We start from the raw sequence: 17,327 nt of genomic DNA on the forward strand, positions 1-17,327 counted from the left end.
GAATCTATAAACCGTTTGAATAGAAACATTAGTTTCTGAATTAAATCATGAAAGAGTCACATCTCTAATCATGAGACACATGATCAATATCAATTGATGATACAGCTGGTGGAATATTACTTAAAAAACAGCATGGAGGAAAAACCATGGACAAAAGAGGTCACATCACCAGCTTGGCAGGATTCCAGATATTTAAAATAAAAAAATTATCAATAATTACCTATCAAAAGATATGAAACATTTAGCTTAACAGTTAAATAATTTGAGGATCATTTTAAATCCATACATGTTGCCAATAAAGATCAGCATAAAGTGAATTAGTAAGCAGCTATGCATATAGTGTTTCACTAAAGCTCTAAACACAGCCGGTGTTTCAGCACCATAGAATTATAAATTAAAGATTTAACCTCAGCTCTTCATAATGAGAAGAGCTGAGATTAATCTATGACCTTGTTTTAAATAAATAAAGGTCATTATGGCTCTATTATTTCATATATTTTTGGAAAAGAAATGTAAAGTCGCCTTTGCTTCAGTCTGAACAGTTTCTGAAAAATCTCTACAGCATTCAAACTACTTCTGGCAGCTTGTTTATGGTTCCTATTGGAGTTGAAAGGTCAAACTTTTGAAAGTTTCTGCCAGCATTCAAGCATGTCTCTCAAACTCGTCTGAATAGTTAAGCTGCTCTGCCTGCATCAGGGTTCAGAGGAATAAATAGATCCACACTGAAGCATGAACAAAGAAAAGCATCAAGCAGAACTGAGATGAACTCTTCTGTCCAGATGAAGAACTGCAGTTTCTCTGAGGTGGCTTTAAATCTGTCAACACAGAAAAAATCATTTCAGGTCATTAATGACAAGAAAAACAAATTTACAATCACAAGAATGGAGAAAAAACTCACAAGTGCAAAGATGAAAACTCATTCATTTAGAAACGGACTTTGAGGTTAAATAATAACTTTAATCTGTTTCAATAGTTAAACTCACCTATGATGAACACCGTTTATATAAAACCATCCCAATGGTGTAGATGTTGGACCAGAAACTGTAACTAATTGGTACCATGAACCAGTTTCATTTCTTACCTTCACAATTAATTAAACCAAAGGTTTTGTACTTTTAGTTTCAGCCGTATCGACACAGATCACAGTTTTATCAGCTCATCAGTTGAAAGAGACCCATCAGCAGAATTTCCCCAGGAGCAACAAGCTCATCTGAAGAAAACTTTCTGCTGCCACCAAACATCCGTATCTGAAGAAACCCTCAACCTGACTGTTAGCGTAATGAAACTAAACCAGCAGGGGGCAGTGTGGGACAAGCTGGAATAGAAGAGAACAGAGTTAGTGAGAGCTGAACAAAAACAGATCCTCATCTATCTGCAGTCAGGATCATTAAAAAACTAAAAGCTCATTTCTATGAACTGGACCAGAATAAAAGATCCAAACAGTGAAAACAACTAACAGAAAGCCTGAAGTCAGAGTTCTGGTGGATCTCCTCACCACTCCTGTTGGTTCTGTAGGAACTTGGAGGATCCTCCAGGTACAACATGGCGTTAGCCGGCAGGTCATGGCAGATTATGTAGACGATCCCAAGAATGCAGACCTCACAGTGGGAGGGAGGGAGACAAAGGGACGAAGAGGAGCAGCGAGGAAGAGTAGCAGAGGCATCTGGATCTCTGCTCCACAGTAATCCTGTTTCTTTGTGGCTCCCATGGAGCTGCGTGGCTCTCACTGCTTCTGGGTCAGAGGAGTTAAAGCAGCTCAGCAGTTTCTGCAAATACAGAAGAAAGAAGTTAAAATGTGCGATATTAAAAGCTGCAGGTTGGAAAATCTTCATTAGTTCTGCAGTCTTGAGTTAAAATCTGGAGTTAACCGTCCCAATGTCTGAAGAAATGGGGCCATTTAGAGACAAATTAGTGTTTTACTCTATGTACAGTCTGTTGGGGTCGCACTGACCCCATGTGCACTTTTTTTTTTAGGGTTTTTTGTGTGGTTTCATAAACTGACGGTCTGACACACCTGCTTCCCTGCTGTCTGACCGTGACATCTGCTGCATTCCTCCTGAGCTTCACCATAAGACTGCTGGAGGGTTAAACTATTTACTATTAATAATTAAACTCTCCAGGTTCTGGGTGCAATGATTCATCATCAGCGCACATCACCTCGCTTCACCCACAGCAGCTTCCGCTGTGGGTGAAGCGGACACAGACTGCAGACTGCAGACACAGCAGTTTTCAAGTTTTATTTTTAGCAGTGTCTCTGTGCCTCAGACTGCCTGTGGTTCAGCTGCACTGTTAATTTCAGGTGCAAGATGCAGCTACATCTTTGTTTTCTTGCTAATTATGACCAAACTAGGAGGAAGTGATTGAATTTCATTTGTCCATTGCTAAATATGAATTCTGCTCTTTTCTTTTTTCCTTCTTTTAAAGAAATTTTATTTTTTTACGAAACTCCTTACTCACCATGGATATGTTTGTCTTATTTAAAGGGACTTCACCCATCTCATTAAGAGCTGATGATCTTATAGTGAAAAAAATAGCTTTAATATTGCTGTAAATGATGTTCAGCCACTGAACTTTGGGCCATTTTATCTTGTCATTTATCCACTCACCTGCATGTAAAGCATTTGGGTTATTCATCGATCTCTAATGTTAATTTAGTAGCATAATTTATTTAATCACACTGATTACAATGTGATTAAATTGTAGTTATAGTACCCTGACAACATGTTAGCTAATGTTTAAACAGCAAGATAAACGCAGGTAACCATGGCAACCAGTGATAACTTAAAAACCGGTTGCCTCTTTCTGCAGTCAAGTTGCCTCCGCTGTGTTTACAAACAAATAATCCCTCTGTACTGAAGGTGTGTGCTCACCTTGCTCTCCAGGTTCTGGGTGCAGCTAGTGACCAAGCTGGGAACCAGAACCAGAACCAGCAGATGGGAAAACTTTCTTTTGGCCATCATGTCTGATCTCTGCAAAAGAAATAAAAACACTAAGTTAGTCATGTCATTAACCCTTCTGCTTTTAAACAAGGACAGAAACATCTAAATCTGATTTAGATCTCAAATATAATGTGACATTATAAACTAACAACACACCAGCTGCAACAGGAAACTCTAACTTTAGCTTCAAACTTCCTGATACAAACAATGCTGTTTATTAACTGGTTATTTTACAGAACTTTGACGAGAATCACGTCAAACATCATCTTATTCGATCTTGACTGCTGGTCTTTAAATCCAATCAAATAACTTTAGCAGCGATAATCTGTTAAAAAATGTAGCAATCTGACGAGGCAGACATTACAATACCAGCATACTGCATCTCTACCATATTGTTATAATGCATAATCATAACACGACTGTGAATAGTGTATAAACGTGTTTGCACCTTTCCTGATTTCCTGTTTTTTGCATTAACATCAAACCAATTTAAATAGTCAAAAGCAAATAAACACAAAATGCAATTAGTAAATGAAGGTGTACTATTAGAGAGAACAAATAGAAACCTATCAGTAGCGGAGGGATTTCCTTGAACATTTAGGTGTTCGGAACACAGAATGATCACGTGACTCCTCCGCCAAAGCCGCTGCACTATGGGAGTAGATGCATGCGTTCTCCGGTAGGGGCGCTGTTTAAAACCGAGCGGCTGGGATATTTTCCCGCGAACTTCTGTGACGTTTCACCTCACTTCCCCCGAGCCTCTAACTGAAGCTGGTTTTTAATAAAAGTACAGGGAGAGTCCAGGTTTCCTCCCGGACCGAGCAGAAGGACGGTTTTAATCTTCCCGCTCCGGTTCCGAGCCGCCAGCAGGACCGACAGGATGAAGTATTTTACCAGGCTGAGAGTCAAACGGATCTATGAATGGCGCGGAGCTCCAATCGGCTTCAACAGAAAACTAAAAACTTCTGAATATGGGTGAGAAGAACCGAGCAGCGCGTTTAATAACCGCTTTTATCTGACTTCTGGGCGATTTTATCACCTGGTAGCAATAAAATACATCTTTGCATCTTTTTAGGAGATTAAGATGCCATGAAAAGTTGATTTATTTCAGTTGTTAATGTCAACTATTTACTTTATGCTTATTAACTATACATGCATTTCAATAATTTCAGTGATTATGGCTAAATATTACGAGACCGAAAAATTAAGATTATTAGACAGTTACTGAGCCTCTTCACAGGGAATGGAGGCCTCCAAAGAAACTCTTCAGGAAGCTGTGTCCAAATATACTGCTGGAAAGTTGTGTGGAAGGATAACTGCTGCCTTGAGTATTATGAAGGCAACATTTATGAGTCAAGTCCAGATGGAAAATGAAAGCAGATCTTCTTACAGATGGGTCCACAGAGTTCAGACTTGATCCAACCTGTTGGACCCAAACAGCAGCCAATGACTCGGTTCTCCTGAAACATCAAACTGGACCTCAGACAGGTTTAGGTTCTCAGCCTCTCCACTACGAGGCTACGAGGCCTTGATTTTCTATGTGAAACGCAACATTTACTTTAATTTATTTCCTGTTTTCTTTTTTCCTTCCACTTAATTTTCCATGAATATATCTGAATGCAGCACTGTGTAAACAGCTAACTTCTTCAGGCCATAATATTGACCAACTATAAATAATTTTTATCAGTGTAACCTTTGTTTTTTTCTGTTTTCCTTTTCGTCTCCAGCTCCCTCTCCATCAGGGTGGAGGGTCTCCCTCAGACCACCGTCATCAGCGCCGGGCAGCACATCCTGATTGAGGGCGATGATGACGACAACCCGTACGTCGCCAGAGTTCTGCGGCTGTTCGCAGACGGTCGGTTCCAGGAACCAGATTTAAACTAAACCAGCTGACTCTGGGTCAGAGCGAGCTGACCTTTGACCTGCTGCTGTTCCAGAGAGCGGCGTGCAGAAGAAGGCCGTGGTCCAGTGGTTCGTCCGGGTGTCCGAAGTGCCGCCGAGCAAACTGCAGCTGCTGGGCAGAGTCCCTCACCCACAGGAAGTCTTCCTCTATGAAGGTCGCAGCTGTGAGGACGAGGTCAACGCCGAGTCCGTCCTCCGACCCGTTCAGGTGACCAACGCTGTTCAGCTACACTCTAAAATACACATGTTGGCTTTAACTAAACGTTTGAATGAAAAAATAATCAACTTTTCTCTCAAATGTAAATTTACTTTAACATAATCAACTAAATGTAAAGATACAGTTAAAACACAAAACAGGAAATATGTGCAAACATAAAAATAATTAGAGGAAAAACAACAGAGATCCAATAAATCAATTCTTCAACTTCAAATTAATGATATTTCAATAGTTGGTGGATGATTATATTCTGCAAGTTATGTTTAAAATACTCAACTCTTATTACCAACATATTTACAAAAAATATTCATCAATTTGAGAGCAAATTTTAAAAATCAAATATTAAACAAATGGATCAAATATGTCTGAAGAATCAGATAAATTACTTTAAAAAAGTCGAGTTTTTTGTTTAAAGATTTTTAAATGAATAGTTGATTATGTTAAACCAAACTGACTGTTTGTATGTTTTATTTTTCTTATTTTCATTAAAAACGTTTTTTCTGATTCTGAAGCTTCACATTTTATTGTTTTATTTTGTTAAATATTTTATCATTTTCCGTCGCAAATAGAACATGTAATGGAAAATCTCACCCCTCTTCTGCTTTAGATTGTTTCTGCGTGATCTTATCATGAGATTGGTCGAGCTGCTCTCACAGACGGGGCCGTTCATACGTAGATCTGATCTGAGACCAGCCTCCTGACCTTAACATTAGTCAGATGCCAGACCGTCAGTGTTGGGCTCCACAGAATCCCTGATACCCAACAATCAGGGATTCACACCTATTGTCCAATCAGGCCTCTCCGCTCTGACCCTCCGTTAGTCAGAGAAGACCGACAGACGGAGGGTCAGTCTGCGTTTCTTATTTCTTCCCATCCAGACTCTTGTTAAATAAATTAATTCCATGACAAATATAAAAAATAGTTTTCTTAGATAAAAATACGCTCACAGTTTTATACAAAAACATTTAATGAGAGTTGGTGCATTTTTTATTTCTTTTAAATCTTTTTCATTCTCCTATTTAATTCTTTGTATTTATTATTTGTATTATTTACATAATTCTTATTTTAATTAATTAAATGTATTTATTCCTATTTTGTTAGTTCTATAATTCTTATCTCCTATTTATATTTGTGTTCCTATTAATAATAATTTAAGTATTAATAATATATATATTTATCTAATAAATAATGTAGTTAATAAATATAAATAATACATAATAATTTGTATTATTTTGCATAGTTTTAATAAATTTCCATTCTTCGCTCCAGTCTTTGACTCTATCAGGTTATTTTTATTTTCATCATTTTTATATTTTCGGTCGTTTTAAATCCTGTGATCTGGTTGTTGACCTTTTGACCTCTGAAGCCCCTCCCCCTGCAGGTGAGGCACCTGGATGTCGCCGCTCCATTCCCCGTCTCTGAGGACGGAGACACTTTCTACGTCAAACTGTCCTGGGATTCCAGAACCTTCCGACCCGTCGACCCGTCTCTGCTGGACGCTCCCCGTCCCTCCCACCCCTCCATCCCTCTCTCCCCGCCCCGCTCGCCCCCCGCGGCGGCCCGGGGCCCCGGGGGCCGCCGCGGCCTCCCCGCCCCGGACCCCGCCGTGATGCGTGGCGCCACGGCAACGCCAGCGAGCAGCAGGAAGCCCGGCGCCGAGGCCGAGTCGCTGCACTCCCTCACCAAACTGTCGGCCTCCAAATGCCTCAGCGCCAAGCGGCGCAGCGCCACCCAGAGGACGCCCGGCGTCCGCAAGAAGCTGCAGCTCAGCAGTGAGTCTTCATCGCTTGTCTTCATCAACCAGGAAGTGAAACCGGCCAATCGCAGCTCTCTGTGTCCTCAGGTCCGGACGAGCCGGCGGCGCTCAGAGACGACGTCCTGCAGCAGCAGCTGGAGGCGGAGCTAGAGGCGGGGGCGCGGTCTGCCACCGGGGCGTCCCCCTCCCTCCCCCCCCGCATCACCCACAGCCTCACCCCCCTCCGCAGGACCAACAGGAAACCCTGTCGCCGTGACGACGTCCCCCTGACGCCACGCTCCTCCCGCCGCCGGGAGTCCCAGAGCGAGATGGACAGTCCGCCGGCTGGAGACGACCCCAGCAGGTCAGAGGTCAACCTCTAACACAAACCAGACGAGGAAATTCTCATTTTAATGATTTCCAGTGAAATTTGTTAAATTTTGCAACAAACAACGCAGAAAAACCTGCAGCGACGTTTCGCCGGGCTCAGCCGTCACCATGGTAACGAAGAAACGGTTTAGATTAGGGTCAGAGCCATGAGGCATAAAAATAAAATATCAGGTTTTTTGTTCCACATCCTGTGATTTTCTCACTTTCTAAAAAACATTAATTACAAACGACAGAAAGTTTCTTTGAGTTTAATGATTTTATTATTAAGGCCTTAATTTTTATTTAACTACAAGAATAAATTCATAATATTAGCAGAAAAACGTGAGATTTTTCCAGAAATTAACGTTTCACAACTATAAGGAATAAAGTTTGTCAGGATGTGATGTGAAGCTCAGTTCGTTCACTGCTGAGGATAATTTGATGAGGATTTAATAAAAGATTCATTTTATTTCTAAAACTTATATCAGAATGAAACTTAAGATGATCAACATTTAGTTTTTATTTTTTGTGTTGAAATACTCATAAAATACAATCTTAACGTTGAAATGCTTTGACTTCATTCTCATAATTGAAAAAATAAAAACCTGAATTCAAAGTCCAAAAAAATGAAAGTTTTAAAACAAACTTCTCCAACAAAATGGCCGCCCTCAACTTTCTGACATCACTCTGATTTACGGAAACATGAAAATTAAATCTTCAGAAACCAAACGGTTATTAAATGGACTGGAGATGTTTCCAGTTTGTCAGAACCAGTTCAGAACCAGCTGGTTCCTCTCAGTCCCCAGCTGGTCGCTCCAGGGAGAAACCACGCCACCTGCAGGGAGACGTGAGTCACTGAACGCATCGCCGGGTTGCGTTTAGGTCACCTGGTGACGGTGGAAAACTTCAGCTCTGAAGCAGGGGCTGCTGGGAGTTTGAGTCCTGGGTCACTGAGGGGTCGTGGTGATTCTGGACCTCAGAACCAGAGACGACCTTTGACCTTCTCTGTGTTCCCAGCAGAACCAGCAGCAGGAGGAAGGAGGTCCAGACTGGGACGGAACCAGTTCTGGAGGTTCTGTGAGTATTTTTACTTTTCAGTTTCAATCAGTAAAAAACATTTTCCTGGTGAATCAGCCTAAACGGCCTATCCAAAGTAAAATAAATGAACCACCTGGATGACATATTGGCCCATTTGATTAAAATATATTTATATTATATTTTATTATATATTATATTTATTATATTTTAAAAGTATTCAGTTATGAAAATGAATAAAAATGAACATTTAATTTAAAAGATCTCAGATTTTTTTAAGCTGCTTTTACCAAATATAAGTTTTTGAACCCGGTTCTGTTTGGACCCGGTTCTGTTTGCTGCCTGACCTCTGACCCGTCGGGTCGACGTGTCCCTCAGAGACGAGGAGGAGGAGGAGAACGGCGCCCTCAGGGTCTCCAGGAGGAAGTCGGCTCTGAAGGTGTCGTCTCGGATCAGGAAGCAGCTGTGAGCGCCGACCCGACCAGAACCAGAACCAGAACCTCCCTCCGACCCGTGGGTCCGATCTCTAGCGGTTCTGATGTTTCTCCTTCAGGAACCTTCTGGACGGCCGGCTGAGCTCTGATGAAGACGAGGAAGAGGAGGAGTTTGTTCCCTCCAGGAAGGAGCTGCAGAGCAGCGACGAAGAGGAGGAGGAGAAGGAGGATGAAGAGTTGGCGGCGAAGAAGAGCCGCCGCTCCTCTTCCTCTCATACGAAGCAGAAAACCCGATCGCCGAGGAAGACGCCTAGGAAGGTGAGTGTCGCCATGGCGACGACACCTGACAGCGGTTTTTATGGTTCTGAGCTCCTCGGTTCTGGTTCTGCAGGCCGGTCCAATCACACCGCGGAGCCACCGCCACGCCACGCCCAGCATCCCGAACCGGGCCCAGCCGGCCCGTCGCCCCGGCAACATCCTGGAGGAGGCCAGAGCCAGGTGAGAACCAGAACTGGGTCAGAACCAGAACTGGGTCAGAACCAGAACTGGGTGAGAACTACTTCCTGTATTTCCATCTGGTTGTCCCGCCCCCAGACTCATCTGACCAATCAACAGACGGAACAGTCTCTCCTGGTTTTTAGAGTCCGGTTCTGGTTCAGTTGGAGCTTAATGTAACAAAGTTCCCGGTTTCGGGCCAGGCGACCCGACTGGATCCGTCCTGCAGCTGTTTCTTCTTTGCTCCCTTCAGGCTCCACGTGTCGGCCGTGCCGGAGTCGCTGCCCTGCAGGGAGCAGGAGTTCCAGGACATCTACAGCTTCGTGGAGAGCAAGGTCCTGGACGGTACCGGAGGGTGAGGACGGTTCTGACCCAAAACGTTCAGCCCTTCAGTTCTGAGGTTCCTGGAACTCAGCCTGGAGAAAAGATCTGTTTTAAATGAGGAGAATAAAGTGGCAGTGTTACGAACTCCTCCATGAAAACTGAGGAACGTGGAGCATCTTGTGACGTCATGCTTTGCTTTAACATCAGCATCTAATTATCAGAACCAGAACTTTTTATTTGTTCAAACAGCTGAATCTACAAATTTAGACTTTTTTATATTTACATGACTTTCTTCTCCTCATAGCTTCGTGCTGCTAATATTGTGACTTTATTCTTACAATAATATGAAATATTTATGTCTTATGCTGCTCCTAATAGTCAACAACCTGGACGTCTCTTTGTAACTATTCTAATATCTTAATATTTTTAGGTTTTTCTTGTTTTTAATAATTTGTTGTTGGAGCCAAAGCCGAACCAGAAATATCCTGTTTGAGTTGCTGCAGTTCCTCGATCTGCCACCAGGGGGAGCCCTCAGACTGACCTGCTGCTCTTCCTCAGGTGCATGTACGTGTCCGGCGTGCCGGGGACGGGGAAGACAGCCACGGTGCAGGAAGTGATGCGCTGCCTGCAGCACGCCGCTGAGCAGGACGAGATCCCGCCGTTCGTCTTCATCCAGATCAACGGGATGAAGATGACCGACCCCCACCAGGCCTACGCCCAGATCCTGCAGGTGATTGGCTGAAAACCGACCAATAGGCTCACTGACCCGCCTAACTACCAGCCTGTCCTCTGACTGACCGGGTCATGTTTCCATTTCAGTTTGGGAATTAAAGGACCCACATTTTTATTTTTTCATTGGTTTAGTTCTAAAAATTTGTTCCTTTAAAGAGCCGCTTCCTTTTTCTTATTAGTTTTAGTTTCTTAATTTATTACCAAATCTGATCTGGTGAATATCATCAAATATTTCAAGCCTTTATCTTGTTGTTTTGATGATTCTGAAAATAAAAACCTAAAACTTAACATCTAAGAAAATTAGATTTAAAAAATGTAATTAATTAAAACTAACAGAAATCTCAGGTGGACCTTTTTCTGCCACAACTTTTCCTTCCACTCAACTTTCTATAAATACAATTTTTAATCTGCATGTTTTCAGGTAGATGAGCTTCAATAATATTCTAGAAAATGTCAGATTGTATATTATTATCTCAGTTAATGATGCACATTTTTCACACTTTTTCCTTCCACTTAACCTTCCATGAATATTTGAGCTGCAGTTTTTAAAGTACATGAAGCCCAACAGTATACCAGGATATTCTGTGTTATCCTTCCTTATAGTGCACCTCCTATCACACTGATTCCTTCCTCTTTTTTCTGGTTTTTTTCAAACAAACATCCTGTTACTGATCATTAATCTGGTGACTCGGCACATTAAAACCCGATAAATCAGATTTATCGGGTAAACAAAACGTTTCTGTGCAGAAGCTGACGGGTCAGAAAGCCACGGCTGACCACGCCGCCGCGCTGCTGGAGAAAAGGTTCAGCAATCCGGCGCCGAGGAAGGAAACGACCGTGCTGCTGGTGGACGAGGTGGGCAAGCAGCGTCGTCATTTAATCCTCATCAGTTCAGATTTGATTAAAAAAAAGTCGAAGTCTTGGTTCTGAATAAAATCATCAGCAGATTTAAAAGTTAAAAATAGCAGCCAGAATCTTCTGCTTGTTCTCCAAAGCGTGACCTCATTTCCTGCCCCTCAGATTTGTTGGTTTGTGGTTCCAGAGATGAACTCAGCGAAACGCCGACCTGAATAAAAACCCGGTGGTCTCTGTGGGGGGGTTCGCATTCAGCTGTGATCCGTAACAAAGTCCAGGTTCAAACCCGACGGAAACTGGTTTTAGCTGTGCAGCACGGCGGTGGAGGGATGGTGATGTGGGCTCAACACAGAACCAGGAAGCGTTTCTGTTCGTCTGCAGAAATAAAAAACCCTGATGGTTCGCTGTGGTTCATCCAAAAGTATTCATACCCCGGCAGGTTTGGGTTTGACCAATCAGAGTCCAGACCGAAGATTAAAACAGGTCTTCAACTGGGGGTCGCCGCCCCTGCAGAGGTCACAGCGGTCCTACAAAGCAGTTCTTAGAGTTCTGTTTGTTTATTCAGAATAATGTCTTTAAACTGAGCTTCCTCCTCCTCCTCTTCATCAGTCGGCCTACTCATCATTAAAGCAACAAGTACAAAGAACAAAAACATAAAATTTCAGTCAGAGATGAAAACGTTCTGAATTTTATTCAAACTGACAGTTTGTTCATGGCAGCAGCTTTCCTAAGCCGTCTCTACCATAAAGCGTTGATTGGCCGGCCTGTTGCCACGGCGACCCGTCTGTCTGTCTGTGCAGCTGGACCTGCTTTGGACCAGGAAGCAGAACGTGATGTACAACCTGTTCGACTGGCCGACGCGGCGCCACGCCCGCCTGGTGGTGCTGGCCATCGCCAACACCATGGACCTGCCGGAGCGGATCCTCATCAACCGCGTGGCCAGCAGGCTGGTGAGCAAACACTGAGGTCAAAGGTCATGATGACACCAGGAGGAACTCTGGTGTCTGGAGAACATGGAGAACCAGAACCTTAATGTAAAGATTACTTCACCTATTTTATGTTTCCTGAGACTTCCAGCTTAGTTTACTGCAGCGGTGCCCAAAGGGTGGGTCGGGGGCCACTTCTGGCCCTGTAAATGAATTAATGTGGCCCTCAAGCTCAGTGCAAGAATGGAACAAAGACAGTTTATTATTTTTGGATGATATTTTTAGATTAGTGTAAGTTTCATCAGCTTCACCTTCAAATAAAAATGGTCAAATTTTTGTGCAGCAAAACGTTTCGTCTCATTTGGAAGATTTTAATAAAATAGTTTCTTCAAAGCAAAAGCTCCTCAAACAAAATTATTGCTGCAAACAGATGTAGTCGAGTTGGTTGACCTCTGACCTCTGACCTCCAGGGTCTGACCCGGATGTCCTTCCAGCCGTACTCCTTCAAGCAGCTGCAGCAGATCGTCACGTCTCGCCTCAACAAGCTGAAGGCCTTCGAGGACGACGCGCTGCAGCTCGTCTCCAGGAAGGTAAGCCTCCCCTCCCCGACCTGTTTCTGGTTTCCATGGGAACCGGCCGGCTCAGCGCTGCTCTCCTCCACCAGGTGGCGGCGCTGTCGGGCGACGCCCGCAGGTGCCTGGACATCTGCCGGCGGGCGACGGAGATCTGCGAGCGCTCAGCGGCGGGGCTGGTGGGGATGAGCCACGTGATGCAGGCGCTGGACGAGATGTTCTCCTCGCCGTACGTCGCCGCCATCAGGTGAGCGTCCCGGTGGAACGGCGGTGGGCGGAGCTTCAAGGAGCGGCCCGCTGACGGACCGCCATGTTTGTTTCCAGGAGCGCGTCGACGCAGGAGCAGCTGTTTCTACGAGCCGTCATCGCAGAGTTCAGGAGGCTGGGACTGGAGGAGGCCACCTTCCAACAGGTGAGGTCAGAGGTCACACATTGGTCAGAGCCGGACCAAACAGAACCAGTGAGCAGAGAATTAGAACAAAGAACAGTTCCCACCGAGACTCGAGTCCTAGAACTGTTCAGAAGAATCAAATCTCCTGTACACGACTGAAACCGTCTGTTCATCCATTCATCCAAACTAAATGTATAAATCGATCAGTTATTGGGTAATTATTGATCATCAGATGAAACATTCTCACGGTACTTTTGGCTCCGTGTTCGGAGTCGTCAGCCTGGAAGTTTTTATTCTTTCTGCTCCGAGCAGAAAGGAGCAACATCAGCAACAAAACCGCAGAAGTTTTGTTGCTCTTCTGTGTCGGCCATCTTTGGCCTGAAAGATGGCCGACACAGAAAGCGGCTCTCACACCGAGTGAAACCATGAGAGGAATTTCACACATTCATCAACCACCGATGTCATTTAAATGCTCTCATGTAGCGAGTCATGATTAAAATATTTATGATAATAAAACCATTATGCATTGATGCCGGTTCCAGGCGTTGCTAACCTTCAGCTTGTCTGGCTTTTCCCTGCGCGCGGTCTGCCAGGTGCTGGTGCAGCACCAGGCTCTGTGTCGGGTGGAGGGCCTGCAGCCCGTCGGCGTGTCGGAGGGCCTGGCCGTGTGTCGGCGCCTGGGAGCCTGCAGGCTGCTGCTGCTGGAGCCCAGCCGCCTGGGGGTCCTGCAGAGGCTCTGGCTCAACGTGAGCCAGGACGACGTGCTCTTCGCCCTGAAGGCCGACTGACGAAGAGGAGGAGGAGGAGGAAGCTCTGTCTTAAAGCCGTTTCTGTTTTAGCTGTGGTTCATCCCTGGTTTTAAATGTTTTCTGTTCTCAAAGTACTTTAATGTTTTCTGTCTTAATTATGCAATAAAAACCTTTAAAGAAAACTTTTAGTGTGACTTATTTATTGATCAAACCTGTTATTGTAATTAAACCGAGTCTCTAATTGTTTTAAGCAGAATATAAAAATATTTTTACCTTCATTTGATTTCCTCTGTTGGATTTATGATTTAGCTGAAAGTCGATGTTTTCTCCTGAAATCTTTTTAAATTTTGTAAGAACTTGTTGGAAACAAAGCAGGATTTAAACACACAAATTTTAAAATGTTTAATTTATTAAGCCAATAAAAACATCCAGTTATGGAGTGTGGAGGTAAAGCTTCAGGTTTCCCTCTGCAGCAGCGTCGGGTTCCTCCGCTCTGTGAACAGGAACGTTAAAAACACAAATAAATGGAAAAAATGCATCTTAAATGCTGGGAACAAAGATCCAGACCTTTTTATAATTTTCTGTTTAAATTTCTACATTCTTTCATGACTGAACAAACCTGCTAATGCGCCAATAGCAAAGCTAATTTTAGGTTTACCATTTTTGCTAACTGAAAACTTTTAGCACATGGCGTTAGCTTCCACTAACTACCAGATTGCTAAAGCAGATTAGCTTCTAAATACATGTTGATAGTTTAATTAGCTTCTGCTTAATACCAAGTTGGTGTAAAGTTTTAGTTTTTGGTAAATATGTTGGCATAGTGCTTTAGCATTAACTTCTGCTTGATGCTGGTAAATCATTTTAGCATTAGTGAATTCATTTTTATCATTAGCGCTTTCTAGTTAGCCAAACTGTTTTTAGCACACGTTGTCATGGTGACCAACCTCCCATTAGGGAGGAATAAACCAGAATAATCCTTCATTACGACACAAACCTGCATTTCTGCTAGGCCTATAGATTCCTTTCCTCTTTCGGTAAACCAGAACACCGATGATGATGATGATGATGAAGGGAATGAAGATCAGCCACCAGAGATCCTCAGACGACGCTGCAGGAAAACCAGTTGAGTTTGTGTTCAGGAGTTTTTCACCTGGAGTTGAATCAACACCAACATCTGATGTTTAAATAACCAGAAATGTGATTTTATCAGGCTGAGAAACTCACCAGGTTCCATGAAGACGGGACATCCTGCAAACAGATTAGTAATCTGGGATTAGAGTTACAGGCTAATTCTAATCCCAGATTGAAGTTTAGTAAATTCATCTCACCGCTCTCCCTGATCGGTATCGTTATGCCGTCTCCCTCCATGATAAGGTCAGAGGTCACGTTGTTGCAAACAGCATAAGCCGTTTCCTGGAAGCAGACCAAACATCCGGATGGAGGAGGAGGAGAGACGGAGGAGCAGAGCGGAGTCACACCTGGAGTCTCCCACAGGTTCCCCTGAGCTACTCCATCAGGGTACAGCTGATCCACCTGTCTGACCTTTGAACCCACTGCCTGGAGGCATCTCAGAGGATCCATCCTGAAACACAAGGAGCCGAAAAAATCCTGACAAATCTGAGACTTACAAAAGTTCAAACGTTCACATCAGCAGCACTTTACTGCCAATAAGGCTTTAACTCAGTGAAGGTTTAAACACACATCAAAAAGGAAATATTTTGTTTAATATAAAAAAATTAAATATGACAAAAAAATAGTCTTCAGATGCCACAATATTTATGTTTTCATTCAAATCTATCTCCAAATCTTGGTTATGAAATAACCAAAGCTACATTTTCACAATTACTTCATTATTTTGTTTTAAAAGTAGTTTTATTGCACTTTAATTTTCAGCTTTTCATAAGTAACATTAATATAAAGTATTGTTAACCTTACTTGAGTAAAATTTCTGGATCTTCTATCCACAGTGAGAAGCTGAACTGGGAGAAAAACAAACATGATAAAATCAAAAAGTGCATGAAATACAAACAAACAAAAACTTTTTTTTATACAAGTAAAAGTAAAAATACTCCTAAAAGTACATTTTTTAAAATGTAATTGAATAAATGTAACTAGTTTCTACCAAACTCTGTTGTAGATTTGTTCGCTCACACCGTTTTTTTTTTTATAACGCCATGTTGTTTTATTTACGTTCAACACGTGAAGTGGGTTTGTCATGATGGCTCCACCCACTTCCAGGTTGTTTCAGAAATCCCTCTGGTCTCCGTTTCTGAGCTTCTTCCAAGTTGGAAGAGGCTCAGAAAGGCGCGGGGTTGGCAGTGTGAACTCCTCTCTCGTTGGTCTGAGTCTGAATTAACTTCATACATGAAGATAAACACTCCGACATGTCATAATGCCTCCTTCCGCCCCTCTGCGCCGGTTTTCCTCACATTTTCACGGATATCCCGCATTTTATCCGCAATCGGAGACTGACCAGGCTCTTCCAGCGGCCAGGCTCTTCCAGCGACCAGGCTCCGTAGGCGGACACCCAGCCAGCCAGCTTCGGGTGGGTGTCCGCCTCGGAAGCTGGACCTGGACCTTCATCCACCTTCATTCCTCCACTGCGAACTCGGAGCAACAAAAATAACTTTCACTGACACTAGATCTGATAGACACGGCATGAAAACTGTCTCCCTCTGGGGAAGTTATCGTCTGGTTTCCATCATTTTAGACAAAATGTTAGATAAATAATCCTGAAAACGCTTACCCAGTTTTGACGCTGCCGCCGCTCCGCGCACTTCCCTTGTGCTGCGTTTTATTCTGGTTACGCACCACAGGGGCTGGAGTGGATGTGGATCCGCCACTCAGTGGTTGGGAGAGCTGCTTGTCAAGAAAGAGACCCAATGCTGTTTTTGGGGCCAGGCCTCAGTGATGACAGCTAACCAATAAGAATTGGGCATTTAAATGAAGGCATGAATGGATGAATGATGATGAATAAATGATAAATGATGATGATGAATAAAGCAACATTTGCCACTGCCTGCACTTTATGTTTCGGACACTATTGGGCGATTTTTAAACTTCTCATCGACGCAACATGTTTGTTTATAAGCTTCTTTGTTTTACCATTCTCCCGTCATTTTGTTCTTCCATCCTCGAGTAGCTTTTTTTTTTTTTTTTTAGTGTTTGAGTCCAGATTTCAGTCCAGATTTGAATAGTCCAATCATTTTTGCAACACCTTTTTAGGCTCGTAGTTCCAGAGCGGAGGAGAACTAAACCAAATACAGCTGCTTTTCCATTAAAATAAGGAGATTTCTGATTACCTGGAAGGTCTGCATGACCACCAGACCTCCTACTGTAGGTTTCTGGCAGTAGGATCCTGGATTAGCTGTTAGACACCATTAAAATAATCCAACCCACTGAAAACAGCACATATGTTTTTGTCCTTCTGGAAGCCGTTCTTGGGATTTTACTCATTTTTCTTCATCCAAACATGGCAGGTGGAGTTGATACCAGAAAGTTCTGGTTTTGGTTTTTCAGCCTGGGCCCCCAAACTGATGGAGAGATGGAGCACGGACCCCCAACTTGATTTAGGACCCCTGTCCCAGATCATTGATCAAATATTTTTAATCAGTTAATCAAGTTTATTTGTACAGCATTTCACATTTCAGCT

At 43.3% G+C, this 17,327-nt stretch overlaps 1 protein-coding gene across 1 annotated transcript; it reads left to right on the top strand.

Annotated features, from left to right (window-relative positions):
* Positions 1-3,680: 3,680 nt before the first annotated feature.
* LOC106943010 (origin recognition complex subunit 1-like) lies at positions 3,681-13,851 on the top strand. Its single transcript, XM_015026355.1, has 17 exons — positions 3,681-3,914; positions 4,667-4,794; positions 4,877-5,049; positions 6,440-6,830; positions 6,902-7,157; positions 8,183-8,239; positions 8,576-8,662; positions 8,751-8,949; positions 9,023-9,129; positions 9,380-9,481; positions 10,009-10,180; positions 10,930-11,037; positions 11,838-11,987; positions 12,434-12,553; positions 12,628-12,782; positions 12,860-12,947; positions 13,520-13,851. Exons 1-17 carry the CDS (start codon positions 3,820-3,822, stop codon positions 13,712-13,714), a joined length of 2,583 nt encoding a protein of 860 aa, XP_014881841.1. The 5' UTR covers positions 3,681-3,819; the 3' UTR covers positions 13,715-13,851.
* The last annotated feature ends 3,476 nt before the right edge of the window (positions 13,852-17,327 follow it).

The sequence above is a fragment of the Poecilia latipinna genome, unplaced genomic scaffold (genome assembly GCF_001443285.1).
Source record: "Poecilia latipinna isolate Pla-1442-1.1 unplaced genomic scaffold, P_latipinna-1.0 Scaffold4777, whole genome shotgun sequence".
Taxonomy (NCBI): domain Eukaryota; kingdom Metazoa; phylum Chordata; class Actinopteri; order Cyprinodontiformes; family Poeciliidae; genus Poecilia; species Poecilia latipinna.